This window comes from Ranitomeya variabilis, chromosome 5 (assembly GCF_051348905.1).
Source record: "Ranitomeya variabilis isolate aRanVar5 chromosome 5, aRanVar5.hap1, whole genome shotgun sequence".
Lineage (NCBI taxonomy): Eukaryota > Metazoa > Chordata > Amphibia > Anura > Dendrobatidae > Ranitomeya > Ranitomeya variabilis.
In genome coordinates this window covers 102,468,878-102,493,649 of record NC_135236.1, presented here as the reverse complement: position 1 = coordinate 102,493,649, position 24,772 = coordinate 102,468,878, and the positions used below count along the sequence as shown (strand labels likewise).

The window sequence follows — 24,772 nt, the reverse complement described above, 5'->3', positions numbered from 1 at the left end:
TGTCTGTCGGCCCCTCGGATCCAGAACAGGCCTTTCCCGCTCCTCGCGACGCTCCGGTGACCGCTCCATGCATTGCGATCTCGCGAGATGATGACGTAGCGGTCTCCCGAGACCGCAATGCACTCTTGAGACCAGAGCGCGCGAGGAGCATCGGTAAACGCTTCGCCTGGATCCGGGAGACAACGGAAGGCGAGTATATAACTATTTTTTATTTTAATTCTTTTTTTTTTTTTTTTAACAGGGATATGATGCCCACATTGCTATATACTACGTGGGCTGTGCAATATGCTACGTGGGCTGTGCTATATACTCCGTGGGCTGTGCTATATACTCCGTGGGCTGTGCTATATACTCCGTGGGCTGTGCTATATACTCCGTGGGCTGTGCTATATACTCCGTGGGCTGTGCTATATACTCCGTGGGCTGTGCTATATACTCCGTGGGCTGTGCTATATACTCCGTGGGCTGTGCTATATACTACGTGGCTGTGCTATATACTACATGGCCAGCCGCAAACAATCAGCGACAGGTGCAGTCTGGCGGGATTTGAACCACGCTTAGCTAATTGGTTGCGGCCGGCCAAATCCTGTGTATTCAATGTATTATTCTAAAATCTTCATAAATAAAACTACATACATATTCTAGAATACCCGATGCGTTAGAAATACGGCCGAGTCTCGCATGGTAACACCTGGCTCTGCTGCCGGCACTTGGGAGGGGAGCGTGCAGCTCTATGTATTGCTATGCGGCTGCACGCTCCGCTCTGGAGTGTCAGCGTCAGAGCCGGGTTTTAACCTGCGAGACTCGGCCGTATTTCACGCAAGTGACTATGAGCCCTAACATGGAGGACAGTCTGTGAGGGAGAGAACAAAAATATTTCCTGTCTTTAAGATCATATGGTAAAATAAATGGTGTTTTTGAAAACTATACCGCATCCTGTAGAAAACAAGCTGTCATACAGCGATAGAGGACTAAAAGTTTTGACTCTTAAAATAAAGACAGGAGAAAAACAATGGCAGTGTGTCCAATGGGTTAAAACAAATGCAAGCACCATTGTTTATATGAATACTAGATGGTTGCCTGATTCTAACGCATCGGGTACCTACTATATAATCTTCTAATTCTGTCTGTCTAACGGAAATCCCGCGTTGCTGATTGGTCTCGCCAGCTGCCCACGACCAATCAGCGATATTGGTGCAGTCAGGCTGCGAATTGGCACGGGATTTGAACCACGCTTCGCTGATACTGTATATATTTTACCTGGAAAATACTGCGTATTCAATGCATTATTCTTAAATAAAATATATAATATATATATAAATTATATAACAAAAAAAAAAGTGTGATAAAACTGAAATTATGTCTTATATTCTAGGTTCTTCAAAGTAGCCACCTTTTGCTTTGATGACGGCTTTGCACACTCTTGGCATTCTCTTGATGAGCTTCAAGAGGTAGTCACCGGAAATGGTTTTTAATTCACAGGTGTGCCCTGTCAGGTTTAATAAGTGGGATTTCTTGCCTTATAAATAGGGTTGGAACCATCAGTTGTGTTGTGCAGAAGTCTGGTGGATACACAGCTGATAGTCCTACTGAATAGACTGTTAGAATTTGTATTATGGCAAGAAAAAAGCAGCTAAGTAAAGAAAAACGAGTGGCCATCATTACTTTAAGATATGAAGGTCAGTCAGTCTGAAAAATTGGGCAAACTTTGAAAGTGTCCCCAAGTGCAGTTGCAAAAACCATCAAGGGCTACAAAGAAACTGGCTCACATGAGGACCGCCCCAGGAAAGGAAGACCAAGAGTCACCTCTGCTTCTGAGGATAAGTTTATCCGAGTCACCAGCCTCAGAAATCGCAGGTTAACAGAAGATCAGATTAGAGACCAGGTCAATGCCACACAGAGTTCCAGCAGAAGACACATCTCTACAACAACTGTTAAGAGGAGACTTTGTGCAGCAGGCCTTCATGGCAAAATAGCTGCTAGGAAACTACTGCTAAGGACAGGCCACAAGCAGAAGAGACTTGTTTGGGCTAAAGAACACAAGGAATGGACATTAGACCAGTGGAAATCTGTGCTTTGGTCTGATGAGTCCAAATTTGAGATCTTTGGTTCCAACTACCGTGTCTTTGTGCGACGCAGAAAAGGTGAACGGATGGACTCTACATGCCTGGTTCCCACCGTGAAGCATGGAGGAGGAGGTGTGATGGTGTGGGGGTGCTTTGCTGGTGACACTGTTGGGGATTTATTCAAAATTGAAGGCATACTGAACCAGCATGGCTACCACAGCATCTTGCAGCGGCATTCCTCCAGGCTGTGTAAGGGCTATTTGACCAAGAAGGAGAGTTATGGGGTGCTACGCCAGATGACCTGGCCTCCACCGTCACAAGACATGAACCCAATCAAGATGGTTTGGGGTGAGCTCGACCGCAGAGTGAAGGCAAAAGGGCCAACAAGTGCTAAGCATCTCTGGGAACTCCTCCAAGATTGTTGGAAGACCATACCCGGTGACTACCTCTTGAAGCTCATCAAGAGAATGCCAAGAGTGTGCAAAGCAGTCATCAAAGCAAAAGGTGGCTACTTTGAAGAACCTAGAATATAAGACATAACAAAAAAGTATGAAACTGAAATTAAGTATATAATTCCACATGTTAATTCATAGTTTTGATGCCTTCAGTGTGAATTTACAATTTTCATAGTCATGAAAATACAGAAAAATCTTTAAATGAGAAGGTGTGTCCAAACTTTTGGTCTGTACTGCACATATACACAGAGCTAGATAGCAGTATAGTCGATAAGTCAATTGTCGGCATCTGTAAAATCATTACAGAAACCGACAGGATATGAAACATGGTTTACATACAGTAAACCATTACATATCCGTTAGATTTTTATATGTCCCTGACTAATCATGTCAGGTAGGGGTGTGTGTGTGTGTGTGTGTGTGTGTGTGTGTGTGTGTGTGTGTGTGTGTGTGTGTGTGTGTGTGTGTGTGTGTGTGTGTGTGTGTGTGTGTGTGTGTGTGTGTGTGTGTGTGTGTGTGTGCAGATGCCAATCCCGGATATATAATATATATATATATAATATATATCCGGGATTGGCATCTGCACCGTCGCAGCTACAGCCACAAAATTTTGCACAGTCACACGTCTGGACCCCGAGAGCGTCATAGGCTATGTTGTGAGGCGAAATTTTAACCCCGCGCGTTCCAATTCACCAAACAATTTTGCCCCATCTAAATAATTGGGAAAAAGTGAAAGGAAAAGTGTTGGAGGCAAATTGACAGCTGCCAGATGTGAACAAGGGGACTTAAAGAATGAGAGCGATGGCGCCAAAGAGTATATACCGTACAGTTGCTAAGGTGGGGCCCCCGACATGGGATACTCACCACACACGGGGATATGAACACACAAACACACACAAAATGCACCACACACTACCACGTGCTTGAACACATTTACCACCCTCAGCACACATTTCACCACACATACACCAACCTCGCCACATAAAAGTCAAAACACAAAAGTCGCCACTCAAAACTCGCCACGCGCAAAATTCGCCACATGCAAAACTAGGCTCACGCAAAACTCGCCACACGTGCAAAACTCACCTCATGGAAAACTCGCCACACGCAAAACTTGCACACGCGGAAAAATTGCCACATGCACAAAAGTTGCAACACATGCAAAAGTTGCCTCACACAAAAATTGCACATACTCAAAACGCAGCACACATAAAACTCGCCACGCGCAAACCTTGCTGCCCACAACTTGTTACACTAACCTCTCACATGCAACTCGACACACAAAAAGTTGCTACACGCATGTTGCCACACAAAACTCAACACACACAACTTAACACATGAAACTCGCCCTAAAACACACACAAGTCTGGTAGTATCCTTCAAAAATAAAAATCTGATTAATAAGCAGACAAACTACAAGAGCAACAAATGTACCATATAGGAAATACGGCAGCTGTCAGTCACATGACCTGTCTATTATGTGTATGTGTGAGCTAATATATACTGCCAGGGGGGAGGGCTTCCTGTGGACTGGGGATTTATTAGGCTGCCAATAGCAACCAATCACAGCTCAGCTTCTATTTTGCTACAGTTAATTAATCTGAGCTCCGATTGCCTATATTAACCAACAAAGGACATTCTCAGTATAACAAAGCTTGTGTGAGGTAATAGCATGTCAGTTAGGGTGTGTTGGTGGAAAGGCTGATGTCAGTCACATTACCTCTGTGAGAGGATATAGAAACTGCCAGTTACAGACTATTTTTACCACAATAGAGCCTCATAAGAAAAAGGAATCCCATGGCACGAATGTCAGCTGATGCGAAAAGAAAAGCTGCATTACGGGCCAATGAAAAATGTGAAGACCGAGAAACAAGGCTGGCACACATGAGAACAGCAGCTGCTTCCTCAAGAGCCAATGAACTTTCTGAGCAGAGATAGGCGAGGCTTGCAGACAAGAGAACAAGAGCTGCTTCCTCAAGAGCCTATTAACTTAGTTTTTGCCTATTAATAATTACATTTCTATCTATTTGGTTTTTGTGTGCAGAATAAATTTTTGTTAACACATTCTATTTTGCTAACAGCAGTTATTAACCCGGGTAGTACAGCTAGATTATAGATTATTATTATTGCAGGGAGACTTACATTCTGCGGTAGAGCAGGGAGAATCTAACTGTATCGGCGCGCTGTGCACAAGCCGATTCAGTTACAGTAGCGTAGCTCTGGGTGGACCCCCTCAGAGCGTGGGGCCCAGGGCAATGGCCCCCTCTGCAGTAGCTACGCTACTGGTGCAGTGTCAATGAAAACAAGGGGAAAAGATAGTGGCAGTTCGTGTTAAATACAAATGTATTGACAGGCCAAGTTGATCTAAGACCATTAGACCCCTCTCCCACTTCTTGAAGCCGATTCAGTAAAGCTGGCTGTTTTGTCTTCTCAATTGCTAATGCCGATGTCTATGTACCGAGCAGCAGTGGAGAGGTGTTTGTCATTGCCTGATGTACTCGACTTAGGCAGCAACCAAGATGACAGTTTAATGACGCAATTTGAGTTAATGCCTATGCAGAGCTCCTCAGCTGATGACAAACTCCTCTCCCCTGCTGCGTTCTGCATAAGCAAGACAAAAACTAGCGATTGCCTCCATATTGGACTGCGAACTCCTCCCATTAACTTTAAGACATGTGCCCATGGAGTCTTTACAACACTGGTGGACTATTCAATGTTTTCCTAGGCAAAGCAGCTTCAGGAAAAAGCCAGTGGTCTTTTTGCCCTGAAGAAGTTTCGTTGGCGGGTTTACCGTGGTTTTTGCTTCAGCTCCACTGCAGAATTATTTTATACAAATTGAACTAGAACTAGTGAGCAGTTTACTAGTGAAAGCTGCCCTTAAACCTGTTACTTTTTTGTTTTTTTAAACTATTTTGTTGTTTTACATTGCATCATATTCACTCCTTGTGGTGCTTTTTCAGGTGGGTTCAAGACTGAGTTCAAATGAAAAAAAAAAAAAAAAAAAAAAAAAAAATTGTGCCCACATAGCCCTAGGCCCCATGTAATCAGTCCGGTATCCTCCCTGCCCTTTAAATGTATAGGCTTTTAGACCAGGAGGGGAAGGCTTTATAAAATATTAGCTTTCAAAGGTCCTACTAGAGAAGGCTCGCCTTGTCGAGGCTGCTGGGCTCGTGAATTAGCTCACCTTATTGAGGCTGGTGGGCTCATGAATAGGCCACTTTGCTTGTGAAGCACGGTTATAAAATAAGCATATTCCATATAGCAGTAATGCTGTCCAAATTCCATATACCAAATGTTTGCCTACATCTCAGTGCCGACAGTGTGCTGCTGTACTGTATATTACGTTTTAGTAAAAGTTTCCACATTTTTAAGTAGCAAGGCAAGAACTCCGATCTTTGAGCTTCTCCCACAGGTCACTCCTGCCAGAAAGGCTCCAACCTCACCAGTCTAGCTATAAAACCTCAATAAGTCCCAGTCAAGTGTCCCCTGAGCTGATGTGCTGGCATTACTGACTCATACCTGACAACCTGCCGTAGTTCCTCAGCAACTGAACGTCACACTCGTCCTTCACTAATTTTAGATTCCTCCAGAGCTCCCCGCTGTGAAGGAGCAGTGTGCAGGGGAAGCGTGTTATTCACGCAGGCGAGCGCATGGAGGAATGGTGACCTAGAAACATGGCGTGATTAGATGCTGACCGTCACTAGCCCTTTACAGTTACTGTAATTAGCATAATGAGGAGTCAGCCCACACATCACTTACTAGATTTTCACATGAAAACTAAATTTTCCCATAAAGTTAGAGACAAAAAAAAAAAAAGGACTAGAAATAGAAGTCAGAATCAGCATCTTAAAGAAAACTGTTACCAAGTGAAAAAATGTTCAGTTTTTGGCTCTTATTTTATTCTTGCTGCTCCCCTAAGCACTGAGTATTTTTATTTTTTTCAATACACACAGTATTCAGAGTCCCTGACCTTTATTAATTGCTAATGTTTTTTGTCGTTACCAAGCTTGAGTGGCTTACAGGGCAAAACTAAAGCCAAAGAAATGAGCTTAAGTTGATGAATATGTAAGAACATCCACATTGGCCATTTTACAGGCAAAACACAAGAGCGAAAAAGAGAAGGAAAAAAAAACAAAACAGGGCATTAACAGGGTAAATGCCAGCGGTAACGGACCACGTTATGCCGCGGGTAACTCACTCCGTTACCGCCGCTATTAACCCTGTGTGACCAAGTTTTTACTATTGATGCTGCCTACTCAGCGTCAATAGTAAAAAAATCTAATGTTAAAAATAATAATAATTAAAAAAAATCATTATATACTCACCTTCCGCCGGCAGGTTTCGGTGGCAAGGATGGTATGCGCGAAGGACCTGCCATGACGTCACGGTCATGTGACCGCGACGTTATCACAGGCCCTGCGCGAGAAGGACCTGCCATGACATCACGGTCATGTGACCGCGACGTCATGGCAGGTCCTTCTCGTGCATGCGCGAAGAAGCTGCGGTACCATGGGACAGGCAGGGACAGCGTCAGGAGCGCCAGGAGCAGGTAAGTATTTCATATTCACCTGTCCGCGTTCCATCCGCCGGGCGCCGCTCCGTCTTCTTGCAGTGACTGTGCAGGTCAGAGGGTGCGATGACGTATTAGTGTGCGCGCCGCCCTCTGCCTGAACAGTCAGTGCGGAGAGACGGGACGCTGAGGAGCAGCGACGAGAGGGGAGTATGTGATTTTTTTTTTATTGCAGCAGCAGCATTACATGTGGCACAATGCTGTATTGAGCGTTTATGGGGCCATAAAGAACTGCATGGAGCATTATATGGGGCATCTATGGGGCCATAAAGAACTGCATGGAGCATTATACTACGTGGACATGCTCATCATCATCATCATCATCCATGACTATACAGAGAATGCCGACAGTGGGATTCATGCACACACAGCATACGCAGTTCTCCAAGAAAGTCGGCCATGTTCCAGAGGAGACTGACTTCACATACAGTAAAAAAAAATGTAGGGGCACCTATAGGTAGGGGCACCTATAGGTGTGGACCACCTACTTACACAAATTACACCTAAGGCTACAAACATAACCCTATCTGAATTATTTTGCCATGCCCAACCAGGTAAAAAGTGTCAGATCGGGTCAGTCTAGAATGCCATTACACTGTGTGCAGAATTATTAGGCAAGTTGTATTTTAGAGGATTTTTTTTTTTTTTTTTTATTGATCAACAACTATGTTCTCAATCAACCCGAAAGACTCAAATATCAAAGCTTAATATTTTTGGAAGTTGGAGTGGGGTTCTTTTATATTTGGCTCTCTTAGGAGGATATCTGTTTGCGCAGGTAACTATTACTGTGCAGAATTATTAGGCAACTTAATAAAAACCAAAAATATTCCCATCTTACTTGTTTATTTTTACCATGTAAACCAATATAACTGCAGAAAATTTAGAAACAAACATTTCTGACATGCAAAAACAAAACCCCAAAAAATTAGTGCCCAATATAGTCACCTTTCTTTATGATGACACTCAACAGCCTTCCATCCATAGATTCTGTCAGTTGCTTGATCTGTTTACGATCAACATTGCGTGCAGCAGCCACCACAGCCTCCCAGACACTGTTCCGAGAGGTGTACTGTTTTCCCTGCCTGTAGATCTCACAATTTATGAGGGACCACAGGTTCTCTATGGGGTTCAGATCAGGTGAACAAGAGGGCCATGTCATTATTTTTCTTCTTTGAGACCTTTACTGGCCAGCCACGCTGTGGAGTAGTTGGGAGGCATGTGATGGAGCATTGTCCTGCATGAAAACCATGTTTTTCTTGAACGATACCGACTTCTTCCTCTACCACTGCTTGAAGAAATTGTCTTCCAGAAACTGGCAGCAGGTCTGGGAGTTGAGCTTTACTCCATCCTCAACCCGAAAAGGTCCCACAAGTTCATCTTTGATGATACCAGCCCATACCAGTACCTCCACCTCCACCTTGCTGGCGTCTGAGTCAGAGTGGAGCTCTCTGCCCTTTACTGATCCAGCCTCTGGCCCATCCATCTGGACCATCAAGAGTCACTCTCTTCATCAGTCCATAAAATCTTTGAGAAGTCAGTCTTAAGATATTTCTTGGCCCAGTCTTAACGTTTCATCTTATTCAAAGGTGGTCGTTTTTCAGCCTTCCGTACCTTGGCCATGTCCCTGAGTATTGCACACCTTGTGCTTTTTGCTACTCCAGTAACGTTGCAGCTCTGAAATATGGTAAAACTGGTGCAAATGGCATCTTGACAGCTTCAAGCTTGATTTTCCTCAATTCATGGGCAGTTATTTTGCGCCTTTTTTGCCCAACACGCTTCTTGTGACCCTGTTGGCTATTTGCCATGAAACGCTTGATTGTTTGGTGATCACGCTTCAAAATTTTGGTCTTTTCAGAGCCCGTCAAATCTCTCTTCTGACCCATTTTGCCAAAGGAAAGGAAGTTGCCTAATAATGAAGCACACCTTATATAGGGTTTTGATGTCATTAGACAACACCCCTCCTCATTAGACATGCACATTGCCTGATTTACTTCATTGGTAGTTGGCTCTCAAGCCTGAACAGCTTGGAGTAGGACAACATGTATAAAGAGTATCATGTGATCAAAATACAACTTGCCTAATAATTCTGCACACAGTGTATATCATGTGTAATAAATTGCCCAAATACCTATAGGAAGACTTTTTGTTTTATTGCTGAATATTACCCATTTCTGTCACTAAAGAATTCTGGAGAAACAAATCTGCTATGGGATTTTTCATGCAACACGCCCTGGTGGCCAAAAATATTTATTAAATTCCAAGATAAAAAAAAAAAGAAAAAAAAAAAAAAATTATATTGAGAACTGAAAGAGCAATATGGAAAATAATGTGTGCGTCAATGTTGACCTATATTGTACTGGCCTGTGCAAAAGACAGTAGTAGGTGGAGGACTATGAGAACGGCTTCCACAGGTATTCCGCACATGTTATGCTTGGCGGATCATTGTATAAAAAGGGTCAGTACATACTAACTAGCAAAATAGTATGCATGGAAAGTCAGACTATAAAAGCAGCCAGTCACACATTGCCCAATACTAGGGGGAAAACAAGGCCTTCTGGGTCAGATCTGGGAGTGACCGGTCCCAATAGTGAGCAGGAGTGTCAGGAAGGGGACATCTGTCGTCAGTAGTTGGTGTCGTCAACTCACCTGTACATCTAATAGCCAACACTATTTTACATTAGGTAATTGATCGCCTTTATAACAAAAAGTACAATTTTTTTGCAAAATAGAACACTGCATTATGGAATTTGTGGTTCCAGGCCTAACTAAACTGATGTATATTATGGAGGGAAAAAAAAAAAAAGTATTCACAACATCGTATTTATGATGTACGCTGCCCCATGTATTGGGGTCTTACCTTTCCAACAGTGGTCTTATAAGAAGTTTTGATTTCCTGGCGTTGGGCAATTGTCCTGTTTGCAATCACATCAATGATGGCATCTTCGTCCGTGCCTGAAAATAACGGAAGGACGACGGGCATAAGATAAAAGTTGGGGCAGGAGGGATCAGGAGTGTTGCATCATTACTCAAGACAAAAGGAAACAAACAAGACTGTGGAATATAGTTAAATATTGGATTTAAAAGCTTCCAGAATATAATAATGAGATCAAATATCAGAAAGGAGATCACACCACCCTTCTTTACTCTGGGGGAGTTTACATTGCACCATCAGATCATACATATTTGTGCCGTGTCAGTGACATTTTGTAGACTTACTAGCCTGTGAAAATGCCATTTATACCCACATTCCTACAGTCGCCGCTATATACACACACTGATCTATTGTCTAAAAGCTGCTCCTAATCTGGACCTACACACTATGGAAAAGCCAAGCAACAGGTCTGCATAAAATACACAACTGACAAATACTAAATCCTTTACAGAAACCTACTAACTTTTGAAGGCGAGGAAGACTTGGGGACAGGATTCTGCACCGTGCCCAGTAACGCCATAATTTTATCCTTTACACCCTCATGTTGTTTCATCTTATAATTCTCACACCAGAGGAGACCAGATCTACAGGACTTGGACCAATAGGATTAGTCCAAACATCAAGGTCTCAGAACCATTAAGGAATGCATATAGACTCCCTGGGACTCACCCATCCCCTTCATGGCTTTCCGCAGTTTCTGGGCATCGTCCGCTGCATTAAAGTTTGGGTAAGGCCTGATGGTTCCCTTCGTTCCAGCCTGCAAATACAAACATATGAGACAATGACCACCAACAGACAAGGAATTTAGCGAAAAGCTTGGCAGACCTGATGATAAACAAGTGTGCTAGTGTGATATTGTAAGGGTGCGGAGAGGGGGGGGAAAAAAAAAAAAAAAACACATACGAGGAAAAAAGCTTTAACATCTGTTCCCAATTAGAGATTTTTCTTAGATAATAATTTATCGTAAAAGTGCCACTGTAGAATTTGGAGCAGAGGTTTAGGTCTACCACCAGCTCCTCCTCATCTCTACATGGAGCTTCACAATAATTCGAAAAATCTGTTTCACCTGTGGAGAGGGAAATAAAACAAACAAAAAAAAAAAAAAAAAAGATAGCCGCGCCCCCCCCCCCCACACACACACAAACACAACCCCTTTAGTGGGAGGTAAATGGCTAGGTAAAACGTTCCTTGGATACAACTACTGTTCGCTAATGGCTTAATAATCCAGACCCACTTTATAATGGAACGTGCTTTGATTTTTATATTAATAATTACATAAATCAATTATTTTTACTACTAAATTAAATGTAGAGTCAGTTTTGTTTTGTTTTTTCCCTGAGGCGCTGCCAATTATTTGCTGGTGGGCTAGTGTCCGAGCACAACGCAAATACAGCAGCCCCTGGGCACAGAGACTGTGGTTGGTGTCTGACCGCGTCTCCTGCATTGTGGGCAGGGCACACCTCCTGGGCTGCCCGATACTCACCTGTTGGTGCAGTTTGGACCATTGCAGAGTTGTCTGGAGCTGGGCTCCGAACTACGATTTCCTCCAGTCACCGCTCATAGTGTTCTGTGGGGAGCTTTGACAGGAGCGGCGAGCGTTGTCGAGTTAGATCCATCATGTGCAGGACAGGCTGCTGTGGTGTCAGGACTTGGAGATGCAGTGATGAGTACAGATCAACAGCCTGGTATTGTACTACTAACACAAGGCTACTGAGCCGTTTTCACCACTGGAATTAGTTACCACTGCAGCGCTGCTCTGAACAATGCGAGTGGTGCGGCAGCACTAACTTCTTCCAGTGGTGAGAGTAGGTCAGCAGCCTGGTACTAGTAGTACGTCAGGCTACAGACTTGTGCTCACTACCGCTGTCACTGTAGTGGTGTGTTAATCTCACTACTGAACTCTGCTACATCAGTGCAAGGCCTCTAACGTCCGTGCATTATTGACGAATGAATGAATGAAAATGAATGAGGCTTTATGCCGACATAGCAGAGACGCAGATGTCATCACATCGTATGCCACGTGAGCCACACACCAGACCTGCATATCGAATGCCCATCGTGTGTGATACAGCCCGCAGTGCATGCATCTAATCCCAGCATGTGATGTAGAGACATTTATCTAATCCCTGCATGGGATACATTCCGAGTACCTAATACTAATGTATGATACAGTCTAAATATCCAATCCCAGATCATAATCAGTAAACTTATCTAATCAGCGCGTGATACGACAAGCAGCACCAACTAACAGAATCAACGCTAAAAAAAAAGAAAAGTAGGATGTCATGATATGATAATCCCACAACCAATTATTTAACGCCGAGCTGTTGGTGTGCCTGGACTGAAGACCGTAGGGGTCCTTCCATCATACCATCTCACACCATAGTCCCAGGAGTAGGTCCAATGCAAAGGACCCTTGAGGGCCTCTTCACGGCATTGAGCTGGACAACTCTGGCTAGCATTGCATCCAAGACAATAGCGGACTCCAATGGAGGCTGGAATTGAGGTATAACCTTTTACACGATGTCTTTCTCTGCACCATGTAGCATTTGAGATGAGGAGCGTAAGGTCAATGGATCAATTGTGGCAGGAAGTCTGGCTCATAGACCAATGTCGGGCAAACGCCTTTTGATGGCTTGTGTAGACACAGTTTGAGGTCTTAGGCTTGGCGACGACTAATGTCTTGTCCAGTGTCTTTTTTTTGTAATGAGATTTTAGCTACCACATCAATTTTTTTATTTTGGGGGGGAAGGAATTCTCACAACCCTCACACAAATCTTCATCAAAAGAGTACATACTCTTAAGTGCATTGTCTACTAGTGACAGTCTTATCCGAGCATGCTCGTGTGTTAACCGAGTGTCTTCGGCGTGCTTGAACAACATGTTAGAGTCCACTCGCCTGTATGTCTTGCGGCTGTTAGGCAATCCCTGCTTGTGTTGCGACTGCCTAATAGCTGCGAGACCTGCAAGCGAGGGGACTCGAACATATTATTCAAGCACACCGAAGACACTCGGTTAGCACCCGAGCATGCTCTGATAACACCTATCCCAGCATGTTCGCTCATCACCTACCTTACATGACCAACATTAGTTTACCTTTGGGATTAATATTGACAAAAACAAAATGCTAAGGAATCCCTACAGCGCTCACTCAGTAGATCCCCTGTGCCCAGCAAGCTGCTTGTGGAACATAACAGACAATAATCCTCACTTATCTCTAAGGTTTACATTTTGCCCAGATTTCAAACTATTACATAATAGGGAAAGTTTCTACAGATGAGCAAACACGGAATAAAGCTTTGCAATATGATTCATGCAAGCAAGTACTGATCCGGTTAACAACAGTCAGATACACAGAAGCGGAATGAAGCAGTTTATCCACCTCCCCATTTACAAAAAGAATTACGGCATTAGAAGTGTGTAAAAATAGCAAACAGATGCACGTACTGCTGCAGACACATATTCAGAATCTCCTACTACCATTGTATGACTGATGCAGTAAATCAAATCAACATGTGTCCAATAATTTCTAGGGAACTTCATCAAAACATGACAACATATCCCACATTATTAAGTGTACGGGACAAAGAAGAGATCCCAATCCAGAGAAAATCATCAATTTTTATCAACCAAACCAAAAATAAAAAAGCAAAATGCCATTTAGGGGACGCCAGATTATTCACCACACACCAAAAGGTCAACAATTTAAATACAAACAATTTTTACAGACAGTTTTCAGAAACAATTTTTATATCCACAAATTGGTGGTATAGAGTGTTAACAACACATAATTATTCGTAAGAAAGACCTTTATAAACTTATTTATTTCCAAAAACCGCAACCTATTCTGCCTCCTCACCAAAAAATAAATAATCAGGCTCAAAGTATCAAGAGAAAATGAGATTTAAGCATAAGATTGCTGGTAGAATTTTCTCTTGATACTTTGAGCCCGATTATTTATTTTTTGGTGAGGAGGCAGAATAGGTTGCGGTTTTTGGAAATAAATAAGTTTATAAAGGTCTTTCTTATGAATAATTATGTGTTGTTAACACTCTATACCACCAATTTGTGGATATAAAAATTGTTTCTGAAAATTGTCTGTAAAAATTGTTTGTATTTAAATTATTGACCTTTTGGTGTGTGGGGAATAATTTGCCGTCCCCTAAATGGCATTTTGCTTTTTTATTATTGTTTTTTAGTTTGATTAATAAAAATTTATGATTTTCTCTATATGGATTGGGATCTCTTCTTTGTCCCGTACATTTAATAATGTGGGATATGTTGTCATGGATGCAGTAAGTGCAGTATGAATACGAATGTCCATTCACACTACCTTCTAACTCTTCTAACTCTTCTTGGGAGGCCATCTAGAAAATAGTTGATCACTGGAGATCCTCACAGATGAGCACTTTGTGATCTAGCTTTTATTGTAGGGGGTAGGTGCATACATTTATTGAATTTCTCTGCAGCCCCAACAAAATAGCAGCATTACCCACCCAAATCGGTATCTGTCTGGCATACTGGACAAGTCCTACAGAGTGAAACGCCCTTTTTAATCTATCTAATCCCACCTCCACCCTATAAAATACTTGAACTTCCCCCTCAAAAAAAATTAAAAAATATTTAAAGAGAAATAATAAACAAGTCCCAAGTTCCCAAAGCCCAGTCTCGAATGGAGCGGAGATATGCATTCTCAAGACCTACTCTATTTACTGTCTAAGCTATTTCTGGCTGTCCTATAATGCTGTATATGGCTTTCTAAAGCAGTCCCGTCAACAATGATTGGAAACAAGGTTGACCATGCGGACCTCCAGTCTAGATCTACAGAGTCTCAGGATCAGACTCCCAGTGATAAGTAAATTATAGCCCATCCCATAGATGGGATGGCTCGATTCTGGAAATACTCCTCCAAAAGAAAATTTGTACATAGACCTCAATATTATGTAGAGGGAAGAAAGTCATAAGATTGCCAAATAAAATAGTCTAAAGAAGAGGATAAGGCTATGTGCACACTTTGCGTGTGACCTCTGCGGGTTCTCCCGCAGCGGATTTGATAAATCTGCAGGGCAAACCCGCTGCGGTTATCCCTGCAGATTTATCGCGGTGTACTATTGATGCTGCATATGCAGCAATATGCAGCATCAATAGTAATGTTAAAAATAATAAAAATTGGCTATACTCACCCTCTGATGTCTGGATCTCCTCGGCGCTGCACTCGGCGGTCTGGTTCCAAAGATGCTGTGCCGAGAAGGACCTTCGTGACGTCACGGTCATGTGACCGCGGCGTCATCACGGTCATGTGACCGTGACGTCACCACAGGTCCTGTGCGCACAGCAACCGAGACCGGGGACGGCCGCGTGCAGCGCTGAGAGGTGAGTATAGCATCATTTTTTATTTTAATTATTTTTTTTTTTTACACTATTTATGCTTCCCAGGGCCTGGGGGAGAGTCTCCTCTCCTCCACCCCGGGTACCATCTGCACACGATCCGCTTACTTCCCGCAACGTGGGCACAGCCCCATGCGGGAAGTAAGCGGATCAATGCATTCCTATGGGTGCAGAATCGCAGCGATTCTGCACAAAGTGACATGCGGCGGGTTGTAAACCGCTGCGTTTCTGCGCGGTTTTTCCCGCAGCATGTGCACTGCGGTTTCCATAGGGTTTACATGTTAATGTAAACACTATGGAAACTGCTGCGGACCCGCAGCATCAAAATCGCCGCGGATCCACGGTAAAAACCGCGAAGTGTGAACATGGCCTAAAAGAAAATATGAGCTAATAAATACAGCAGTAGCCTGCGCACACAACTCACATCCAGACTACATTACATGGAGACACTCTAAAGAGGAAAATCTGAAACCTGCATATCAGGACTTCTGAATACGAGTTACGATTGTAAGATTGCACACTGAAAGTTTATGAACTAAAAAAAAAAAAAAAAAGGTAAACGCTAACCAATGTAAAACTATATTCCACCCCCCCCATGTCAAGGTGTAGAGAGCCTTTAAAGGGAACCTGCCAGCCCGTTTTTCGATATGAGATAAAAATATGGTTCAACAGGGCCTGAGCTCAGCTTTACATCAGTACCTTTCATATCCCCCAGATTCCCCACCTTTGCTGCCAAAATAACTTAGTAATTTCTCCATTTTCGTATGTCAATCACCCCGGTCCAGTCCGATGGGTGGGGCCTAATCACCGTCTCTCTCCCCCCCCCACTCCTCGGCGTGTCAGACGTAACTAGATCTGTGAATATCACAGATCCCGGTCAGTTTCTGCGGTTGCGCATTCAGTTAGCCTCTAGCGCCTGCGCAGTATGCTTTGACCAACTGTGGGCAAAGCATGAAATTATTATTGCACATGCGCCGGCTTTTGACCCTATGCTCTGTGCCCCAGAAGCATAGAAAGACTTCCGGGGCACAGAACGTCAAGGAAAATGCAGGCGCATGCGCAATAATGAGTTGAATGCTTTGCCCACCGTTGGGCAAAACAGACTGCGCACGCACAAGACGCCACTTGAATGCGCAGAAAACTACGCAAAAGCAGGAAAGAGGATTCGTAGAGCAAAGCTGGAGGGGGGGGGGGGGGGGAGAGAATCGGCGATAAGGCCCGCCCATCGGACCGGGGTGATTGACATACGAAAACGGAGAGATTACTAAGGTATTTTGGCAGCAAAGGTGGGGAATCGGTGGATATGAAAGGTACTGATGTAAAGTTGAGCTCAGGCCCTATTGAACCATATTTTTAGCTCATATCGAAAAAACGGGCTGACAGGTTCCCTTTAAGGTGGATTTGTCCCAATACACCTACATTGATGTTTTTTCAAAAATGCATGTCAGAAAGGCTGTGTAATTTTAAAATGTCCATTTTATTATCAGGAGTCCAGCTAAAGAGTTAAAGGTCATTAATCCAAACGTATTTATTTAGTCTCTGCCCAGCCAGTTGCAATGTACAGGGAGCATGGTGAGATCTCAGCAGCCACAGGAAGGAGGCAGGGCTGTGGAGTCGGAGTCATGGAGTCGGGGCCCATGTTGGTGGAGTCGCAGTCATGGAAATTGAGGATTCAGAGTCGAAGAAGGTTTGTCTTACGGACTTCACAGCCCTGGAAGGAGGGACACTGGGGAGCTTTCTTGTTCCATTTTATCAGTCAGGTCGGGTGGCAGAGACTGAATACACTTGTATAAAGCCATCCATAACCTGTCTCCTCCATATATCTCTGAACTAATCTCCCGATATCTTCCCTCACGTAATCTCCGGTCCTCCCAAGACCTCCTTCTCTCCTCCACACTTATTCGCTCCTCATCCAATCACTTCCAAGACTTCTCCCGAATATCCCCCATCCTCTGGAATTCTCTGCCCCAACACGTCCGGTTATCCACCACAGTCGGATCCTTCAGACGGAACCTGAAAACTCATAACTTCAGGAAAGCCTACAGCCTGCACTGACCCCGCTGCCTCCTCACCACTACCGAAGCTACCGCCTCACCAACACCGGAGCTCCTGCAACCCCCAACCTATTGTCTCCTTCCCCATAATCCTGTAGAATGTAAGCCCGCAAGGGCAGGGTCCTCGCCCCTCTGTATCAGTCTGTAATTGTTAGTTTGCTTACTGTAAGTGATATCTGTAACTTGTATGTAACCCTTTCTCATGTACAGCACCATGGAATCAATGGTGCTATATGAATAAATAATAATAATAATAAATATTAATGAGCTCTCACGCTACCTGGACTCAAATTACTAAATAATAAATGTTCACTTTTTTTTCTTTTAAATATAAAGTGCTTTACCGCTTTTTTTTTTCTGCACAGGATTTTACTATACCTGCAAAGTGAATGAGATTAATGAAATCTCATGCTGCTTATTTTCTCTAGCAGATATGAAGCAGTTTCAAACCTGCACAATGTCAATTCTTTCAGCGTTTTTCCCCCTTTCAAGTAAATGGGACAAAAAGGCCATATTTTCCTGCCAAGACGCAATTTTGGGGCAGAAGAGTCTACTGCAAATACTTACAGTGTGCACATGGCCTTATGCAGCCATCTGACATGAATATTTTAAAGTACACTAGTCTCATCAGGACCGAGATCTATTTACTAATATAGTTAGTATTGCGGAATCTTGTGACAAGGTCGTTTTAAGACAATCACTGTATAACAATAATGAATCTGGGGATAAGTGTAAGATTCAATAGAAGGCGATTTGTTGTAACAGGTGGAATCGCCACTCCGTATAATCTATTTACAGCTCATGTAATAAAGATATTGATGTGACAACATATGGGGAATACTTACTGCAGCCATGATTGCTCCTAATGACACCACAGATTAGACAGATGTCAGCTGCAATAAAAAACAGATAAGATGTAGATTACAAAAAGGAAACAGAAGGTTTACATCCGCATCTGATCAGCATAAAGAATAAATAGAAAGCAACGCCTGCCTGCCATGTCATATAATGTCCCTGGTTACCCATTACAGGTGACAATGGATTCTTATGAAACCACGTTTCAAGGTCCAAGTGTAAACAGTGACTACGACACGTATCTGCCAAGATACATGAATAGCGAAGACAAAACACTGAACAGGCCAAGCAAATATTGCATAAAGGCTGTACAGCATTTTACTGTATTTAGATAATGTAAAGACTACCATATACTGGACATTAACAATGGGGTTTTCAGTATGCAAAAAAAAAAAAAAAACACACATACTAAACACCCCATTTATTATCATGTCAGATGCTGTCTGAATCTGATAACCACTTTAGCTTGATTTCACAGACAATGGAGATGAAAGCAGAATTAAGGCCGGCATTCTGTATGCTGGATGTCTCAAATATAAGACCACCCCCTATGATGAACATATAAACCAAACAGATAAGGTTTGCACAGGTGGAACACATCCAAAATACATTTTAGGGGCTCATTCAGACATCCATGCAAGTCGCTCTGATCTCAGACTGGTCACGGCTCTTCCGACCAGAGCGTGACAGCCTCCTAGAAATAAGTCTGACACGCTCCAGTCAAGAGAGCTGCAGCCAGTCCATGCATTGCAGTCCGATCTCAGACGTCTGAATGAGCCCTTAGAGTGTGTTAAAGGAGCGTAGGGATACACAGACAGCCTCTAGCTTACACAGGCAATGTCTGTGGTCCAAGAACAAGAAAACTTATTGTCTCCATAAACTTCCAGATGCAAAAGCAAGAACACAGCCTTATTCAGCACAAGAGTAAACAAAAATTAATTACCGTATATACTCGAGTATAAGCCGAGATTTTCAGACCAAATTTTTGGGCTGAAAGTGCCCCTCTCGGCTTATACTCGAGTCACGGTCGGCGGCAGGGTAGGCGGGTGAGGGGGAGAGAGGTCTGAGGCATACTTACCTGCTTCCGGCGCTGTCCCTGCAGTCCCACGGTCTTCGGGTGCCGCAGCTCTTCCCCTGTTCAGCGGTCACGTGGGACCGCTCGTTAAAGTCATGAATATGGACTCCACTCCCATAGGGGTGGAGCCGCATATTCATTTCTCTAATCAGCGGTAACGGTGACCGCTGACAGAGGAAGAGGCTGCGGCACTTGGAGACCAGCTGTCCGGGAGAAGGAGCCAGGGACGCCAGGAGCAGGTGAGTATTACATATTCACCTGTCCGCGTTCCACCCGCCGGGCGCCGCTTCGTCTTACTGTCCTCTTGCTCTGACTGTTCAGGTCAGAGGGCGCGATGACGTACTAGTGTGCGCGCCGCCCTCTGCCTGAACAGTCAGTGCGGAGAGACGCCCAGACGGGACGCTGAGGAGCTGCGGGCAGCAAGAGAGGGGAGTATGTAATTTATTTTTATTTTTTTTTAATTGCAGCAGCAGCATTGTATATGGGCCACAGCTTTCTATGGCACATCTATGGGGCAATAATGAATGGTGCAGAGCATTGTATATGGGGCACAGCTTTCTGTGGCACATCTATGGGGCAATAATGAACGGTGCAGAGCACTCTATTCCACACACACACACACACACACACACACACAGCTCAGCTGCCTTAAATAGGACCAGGAAAGCCTGTACTGGAGCTATGTCAATGACCCTTCCCACTCAAGCTCTTCTGGTCACTCCCACAACCCAGACGAAGCTTTTGAAAACATAATTGAGGTTTTCAATACAGACAAATTTGACAATACAAATGTGGGTGGCTATATTATGGTAAAAATTCCCATTTTCCAGACGAGTGGGATACCCAGAAGTTTTGTCCAAAGGTCTCATCACCAAGCGGTAAACACAGATTTAAATACAATATGGTTCCTCCTATTTGCATCCCAAATAGCCCCAAAATAATCTCTCTCCAGCTTATTTGTTTAGTACATTGGTTGCCCCCTACACAGACAGTCGCTATACACCAAGAACATATACTTCCTGACTCACGTTATCAGGAATGCAAATCAATGGCTGTTCTGATCTCAGGACTTTTTGCTAAATTTGACTCATTTTGCTTATCTTGATCTTTTTCTTTACTGAGGTTAATAATTTGCAAAGATTAGACGTTTCTTCCTTGACACCTGTCCCTTTGTATCACCATGTAGTCTACTGTCTAACTGAACGCTGCATAAAACACCTGTTTAGTTCAGGAAAGAGTAGCATCTTCCTTCTCCATGTGGCAGGTTTTCTAGATTTCAGTTATTAGGAGGTATACGCATTACATGGGGCATTATTATAAATTAGTAAATATACGTATAGATTATGACATCAATCTGCCAGATTTATCAGTTTGTTTTTTTGGTCGTTTTTGTTTATATACCTTATCAGGAGACTAGATCTGCCAAACGCAAAAATTCACAATTTTGTCCATCCAACATGTTTACTGTAATCCATGTATGGTCTATGGTCTGATACAAGATCATACACAGCATGTGTTCAAGGCAGGAGTGCATACTGGCCAGTGCGTGAACTGAACATGGACCTATTAAAGTCAGTGCAGTCAAAAATTGCTATGTGTGTGCACTACTGTGAAGTGGTATCATTGGAGAACCCAACCAAAAGTGTGTGCACTCAACTTATATAATACATCTTCCAGGACTTCACGGCCCTCGTGTCAGTAGTCATATGGACCAATGGGACTCTCCAGAACCCCCATATGGCAAAACCACGTATTCCCATAATGGACACATGGAACATACATGGTGGTTTCTAAGCAGATTTGGATGGTATGGATATAGAGTAGAGCTAGGTGCCAGGAGTTTAAGTTCACTAAGAGAAAAGCTTATGGAGAGAAAAAAAAAGGGAAACTAAAAGCAAGTTTAGGGCTCCTTGGATTCTGCAGACAAGTACAGTGCCTTCCAAAAGTATTTGGCCCCATGGAACTTTTCAACCTTTTCCCACATATCATGCTTCAAACTAAAGATACCAAATGTAAATTTTTGGTGTTTAAATCAACAAGTGGAACACAATTGTGAAGTTGAATGAAATTTATTGGTTATTTGACTTTTTTTGTGGAAATTCAAGAAACTGAAAAGTGGGGCGTGCAATATTATTCAGCTTTAACTTAATACTTTGTTGCTCCACCTTTTGTGGGATTACAGCTGCAAGTCGCTTGGGGTATGTCTCTATCAGTTTTGTACATCGAGAGACTGAAATTCTTGCCCATTCTTCCTTGGCAAACAGCTGGAGCTCAGTGAGGTTTGATGGAGATCGTTTGTGAACAGCAGTTTTCAGCTCTTTCCACAGATTCTCGATTGGATTGAGGTCTGGACTTTGACTTGGCCATTCTAACACCTGGATATCTTTATTTGTGAACCATTCCATTGTAGATTTTTCTTTGTTTAGGATCATTGTCTTGTTGGAAGACAAATCTCCTTCCCAGTCTCAGGTCTTTTGCAGAATCCAACAGGTTTTCTTCAAGAATGGTCCTGTATTTGGCTCCATCCATCTTCCCATCAATTGTAACCATCTTCCCTGTCCCTGCTGAAGAAAAGCAGGCCCAAACCAGGATGCTGCCACCACCATGTTTGACAGTGGGGATGGTGTGTTCAGGGTGATGAGCTGTGTCATCATTTTGCATTGTTGCCAAAAAATTTGTGCAGTGTGCGACTGATTGTTGTCCTATGGACAGACTGTCCCACCTCAGCTGTAGATCTCTGCAGTTCATCCAGAGTGATCATGGGCCTCTTGGCTGCATCTCTGATGATCAGTCTTCTCCTTGTTTGAGATGAAAGTTTAGAGGGACCGGGTCTTGGTAGATTTGCAGTGGTATGATGCTCCTTCCATTTCAATATGATCATTTGCACAGTGCTCCTTGGGATGTGTAAAGTTTTGGAAATCATTTTGTATCCAAATCCGGCTTTAAACTTCTCCACAACAGTATCACGGACCAGCCTGTTGTGTTCCTTGGTCTTCATGATGCTCTCTGTGCTTCAAACAGAACCCTGAGACTATCACAGAGCAGGTGCATTTATACAGAGACTTGATTACACACAGGTGGATTATATGTATCATCATTAGGCATTTAGGACAACATTGGATCATTCAGAGATCCACAATGAACTTCTGGAGTGAGTTTGCTGCACTGAAAGTAAATGGGCTGAATAATATTGCACACCCCACTTTTCAGTTTTTGAATTTCCACAAAAATTTCAAATAACTAATAAATTTAGTTCTACTTCACAATTGTGTTCCACTTGTTGTTGATTCTTCACCAAAAATGTACCTTTGGTATCTTTATGTTTGAAGCATGATATGTGGGAAAAGGTTGAAAAGTTTCAGGGGGCCGAATACTTTCGCAAGGCACGGTATATGTAATTGGCAGCTGTATCTCGGTAATGGGAAAGTCTTGACTGAAGACAGATGTTGCCTCATAATTGAGATTTTATAGTAAATGACCGATACATTCTGGCAGAGAAAGAAGCAGATTTCTCTGATAAAAGATATATTACCTCAAGAAATTAGATTTTTAAGAATGAATGATCAATTTTGGCAGAGAAAGCAGAATTGTCTGATCAGATATATTACAAAGTAGTTTATTATAATGTGTACCATTGATCTAGAAAATCAAATTTAAACAATGGTTACTGTTTAGTCTCTCTCCCTGTGATGCAGGCTCCAGGCTGAGCCCGCAACTGTCCAGCATATGACAGCTGATTTGATCAGCTGTCATGTGCCCCCAAGCCACGCGTGGAATCGTGATCCAACTCTCACAAACCGTATGCGTGTCATAAGGTTATTTGCCCACAATCAGGAACTGCTGCGGGTTTAACGCTGCATATTTATGCAGCTTCAAAACCAGTGGCCAGCTGAGACAGCATAGTGGATGGGATTTCTAGAAATCATATGTCCACTATGCGTGCATAGTCGCCTGTGGATCACCAGCGAAGACTGATGCAGCGCATTTATAAGGATGCAAGTCTCCATAAGAGAAATTACATCAATAGAAGTGTATTGAATGCGGTAAATCCGTGTGGTTCAGTGAACACATGCGGATTTAGCTGCGTTCAATAGAAGGCAGCACTTTGGACGCAACGTTCAAAACACTACTAGTTCCAGATAGTGGCCACCCAGCCTAAGACATCGGCACCCCTGTCACATAATTACAGGAGCCTCCTGCAGAAGACCCTGATGCTTGTCATGGAGAACCTCCTCTAAGAACACCGGTCCATAGCTGAGGCCCTGCTACGTGTAGCACATGCGATCGGAAAGTCCCAGCTTCAAGACTATTGAAGCAAGGAAGGGGGGGGGAAGAGAGAGAACAAGAAAGTATATAAATGAATGAATGAATGAATGAATGAATGAATGAATATTTTCCCCTCAAAAAAAAAAAAAGGAACACTGAATGAAATATTCCAGTTGTAAATCTTTATTCATTATATAGTGGAATGCATTGAGAACAGTAAAACCTAAAAATGATCAATGTAAAAATCACAACTACCGTAATATCCCATGGAGGTCTGGATTTGGAATGATACTCAAAATCAAAGTGGAGAAATCAAATTACAGGCTGATCCAACTTTGGTGGAAATGCCTCAAAACAAGGAAATGATGCTCAGTATTGTGTGTGGCCTCCATGTGCCTGTATGACCTCCCTACAATGCCTGAGCATGCTCCTGATAAGGCGGGTGATGTTATCCTGAGGGATCTTCTCACAGACCTGGATTAAGGCATCAGTTTACTCCTGGACAGTATGTGGTGCAATGTGGCATTGGTGGATGGAACGAGAAATGATGTCCCAGATGTGCTCGATTGGATTCAGGACTGGTGAACGGGCAGGCCAGTCCTTAGCATCAATGCCTTCATCATGCAAGAACTGCTGACACACTTCAGACACATGAAGCCTAGCATTGTCATGCATCAGAAGGAACCCAGTGCACCTGCATATGGTCTCACAATGAGTCTGAGGATCTCATCCCGGTACCTAATGGCAGTCAGGGTATCTCTGGCTAGCACATGGAGGGCTGTGCGGCAGTCCAAAGATATGCCACCCCACCCCATTACTGACCTACTAGTCATGCTGGAGGATGTTGCAGGCAGCAGAACGTTCTCCACGGCGTCTCCAGACTCGGTCACATGTGCGAACGTGCTCTCATCCGTGAAGAGCACAGGGCGCCAATGTTGAATCTGCCAATTTTGGGTGTTCTCTGGCAAATGCCAATCGCCCTGCAAGGTGTTGGGCTTTAAGCACAGCACCCACTTGGACATCAGGCCCTCATAACACCATGATGGAGTCTGTTTCTGACAGTTTGAGCAGATACATGGGTGTTATTGGTGTGCTGGAGGTCATTTTACAG

At 43.4% G+C, this 24,772-nt stretch overlaps 1 protein-coding gene across 1 annotated transcript in view; it reads right to left on the bottom strand.

The window, feature by feature from the left end:
• The window catches only part of ANXA4 (annexin A4), a 118,427-nt gene that overhangs the window by 55,300 nt on the left and 38,355 nt on the right, over window positions 1–24,772 (bottom strand). Inside the window, exons 2-4 of the mRNA XM_077263076.1 lie at window positions 18,311–18,358; window positions 10,693–10,780; window positions 9,949–10,043 (exon numbers count right to left, since the gene is read on the bottom strand). Of these exons, the coding sequence (XP_077119191.1) occupies window positions 9,949–10,043; window positions 10,693–10,780; window positions 18,311–18,319 (192 nt within the window). The 5' untranslated portion in view covers window positions 18,320–18,358. The remainder of the gene's footprint in view (window positions 1–9,948; window positions 10,044–10,692; window positions 10,781–18,310; window positions 18,359–24,772) is intronic.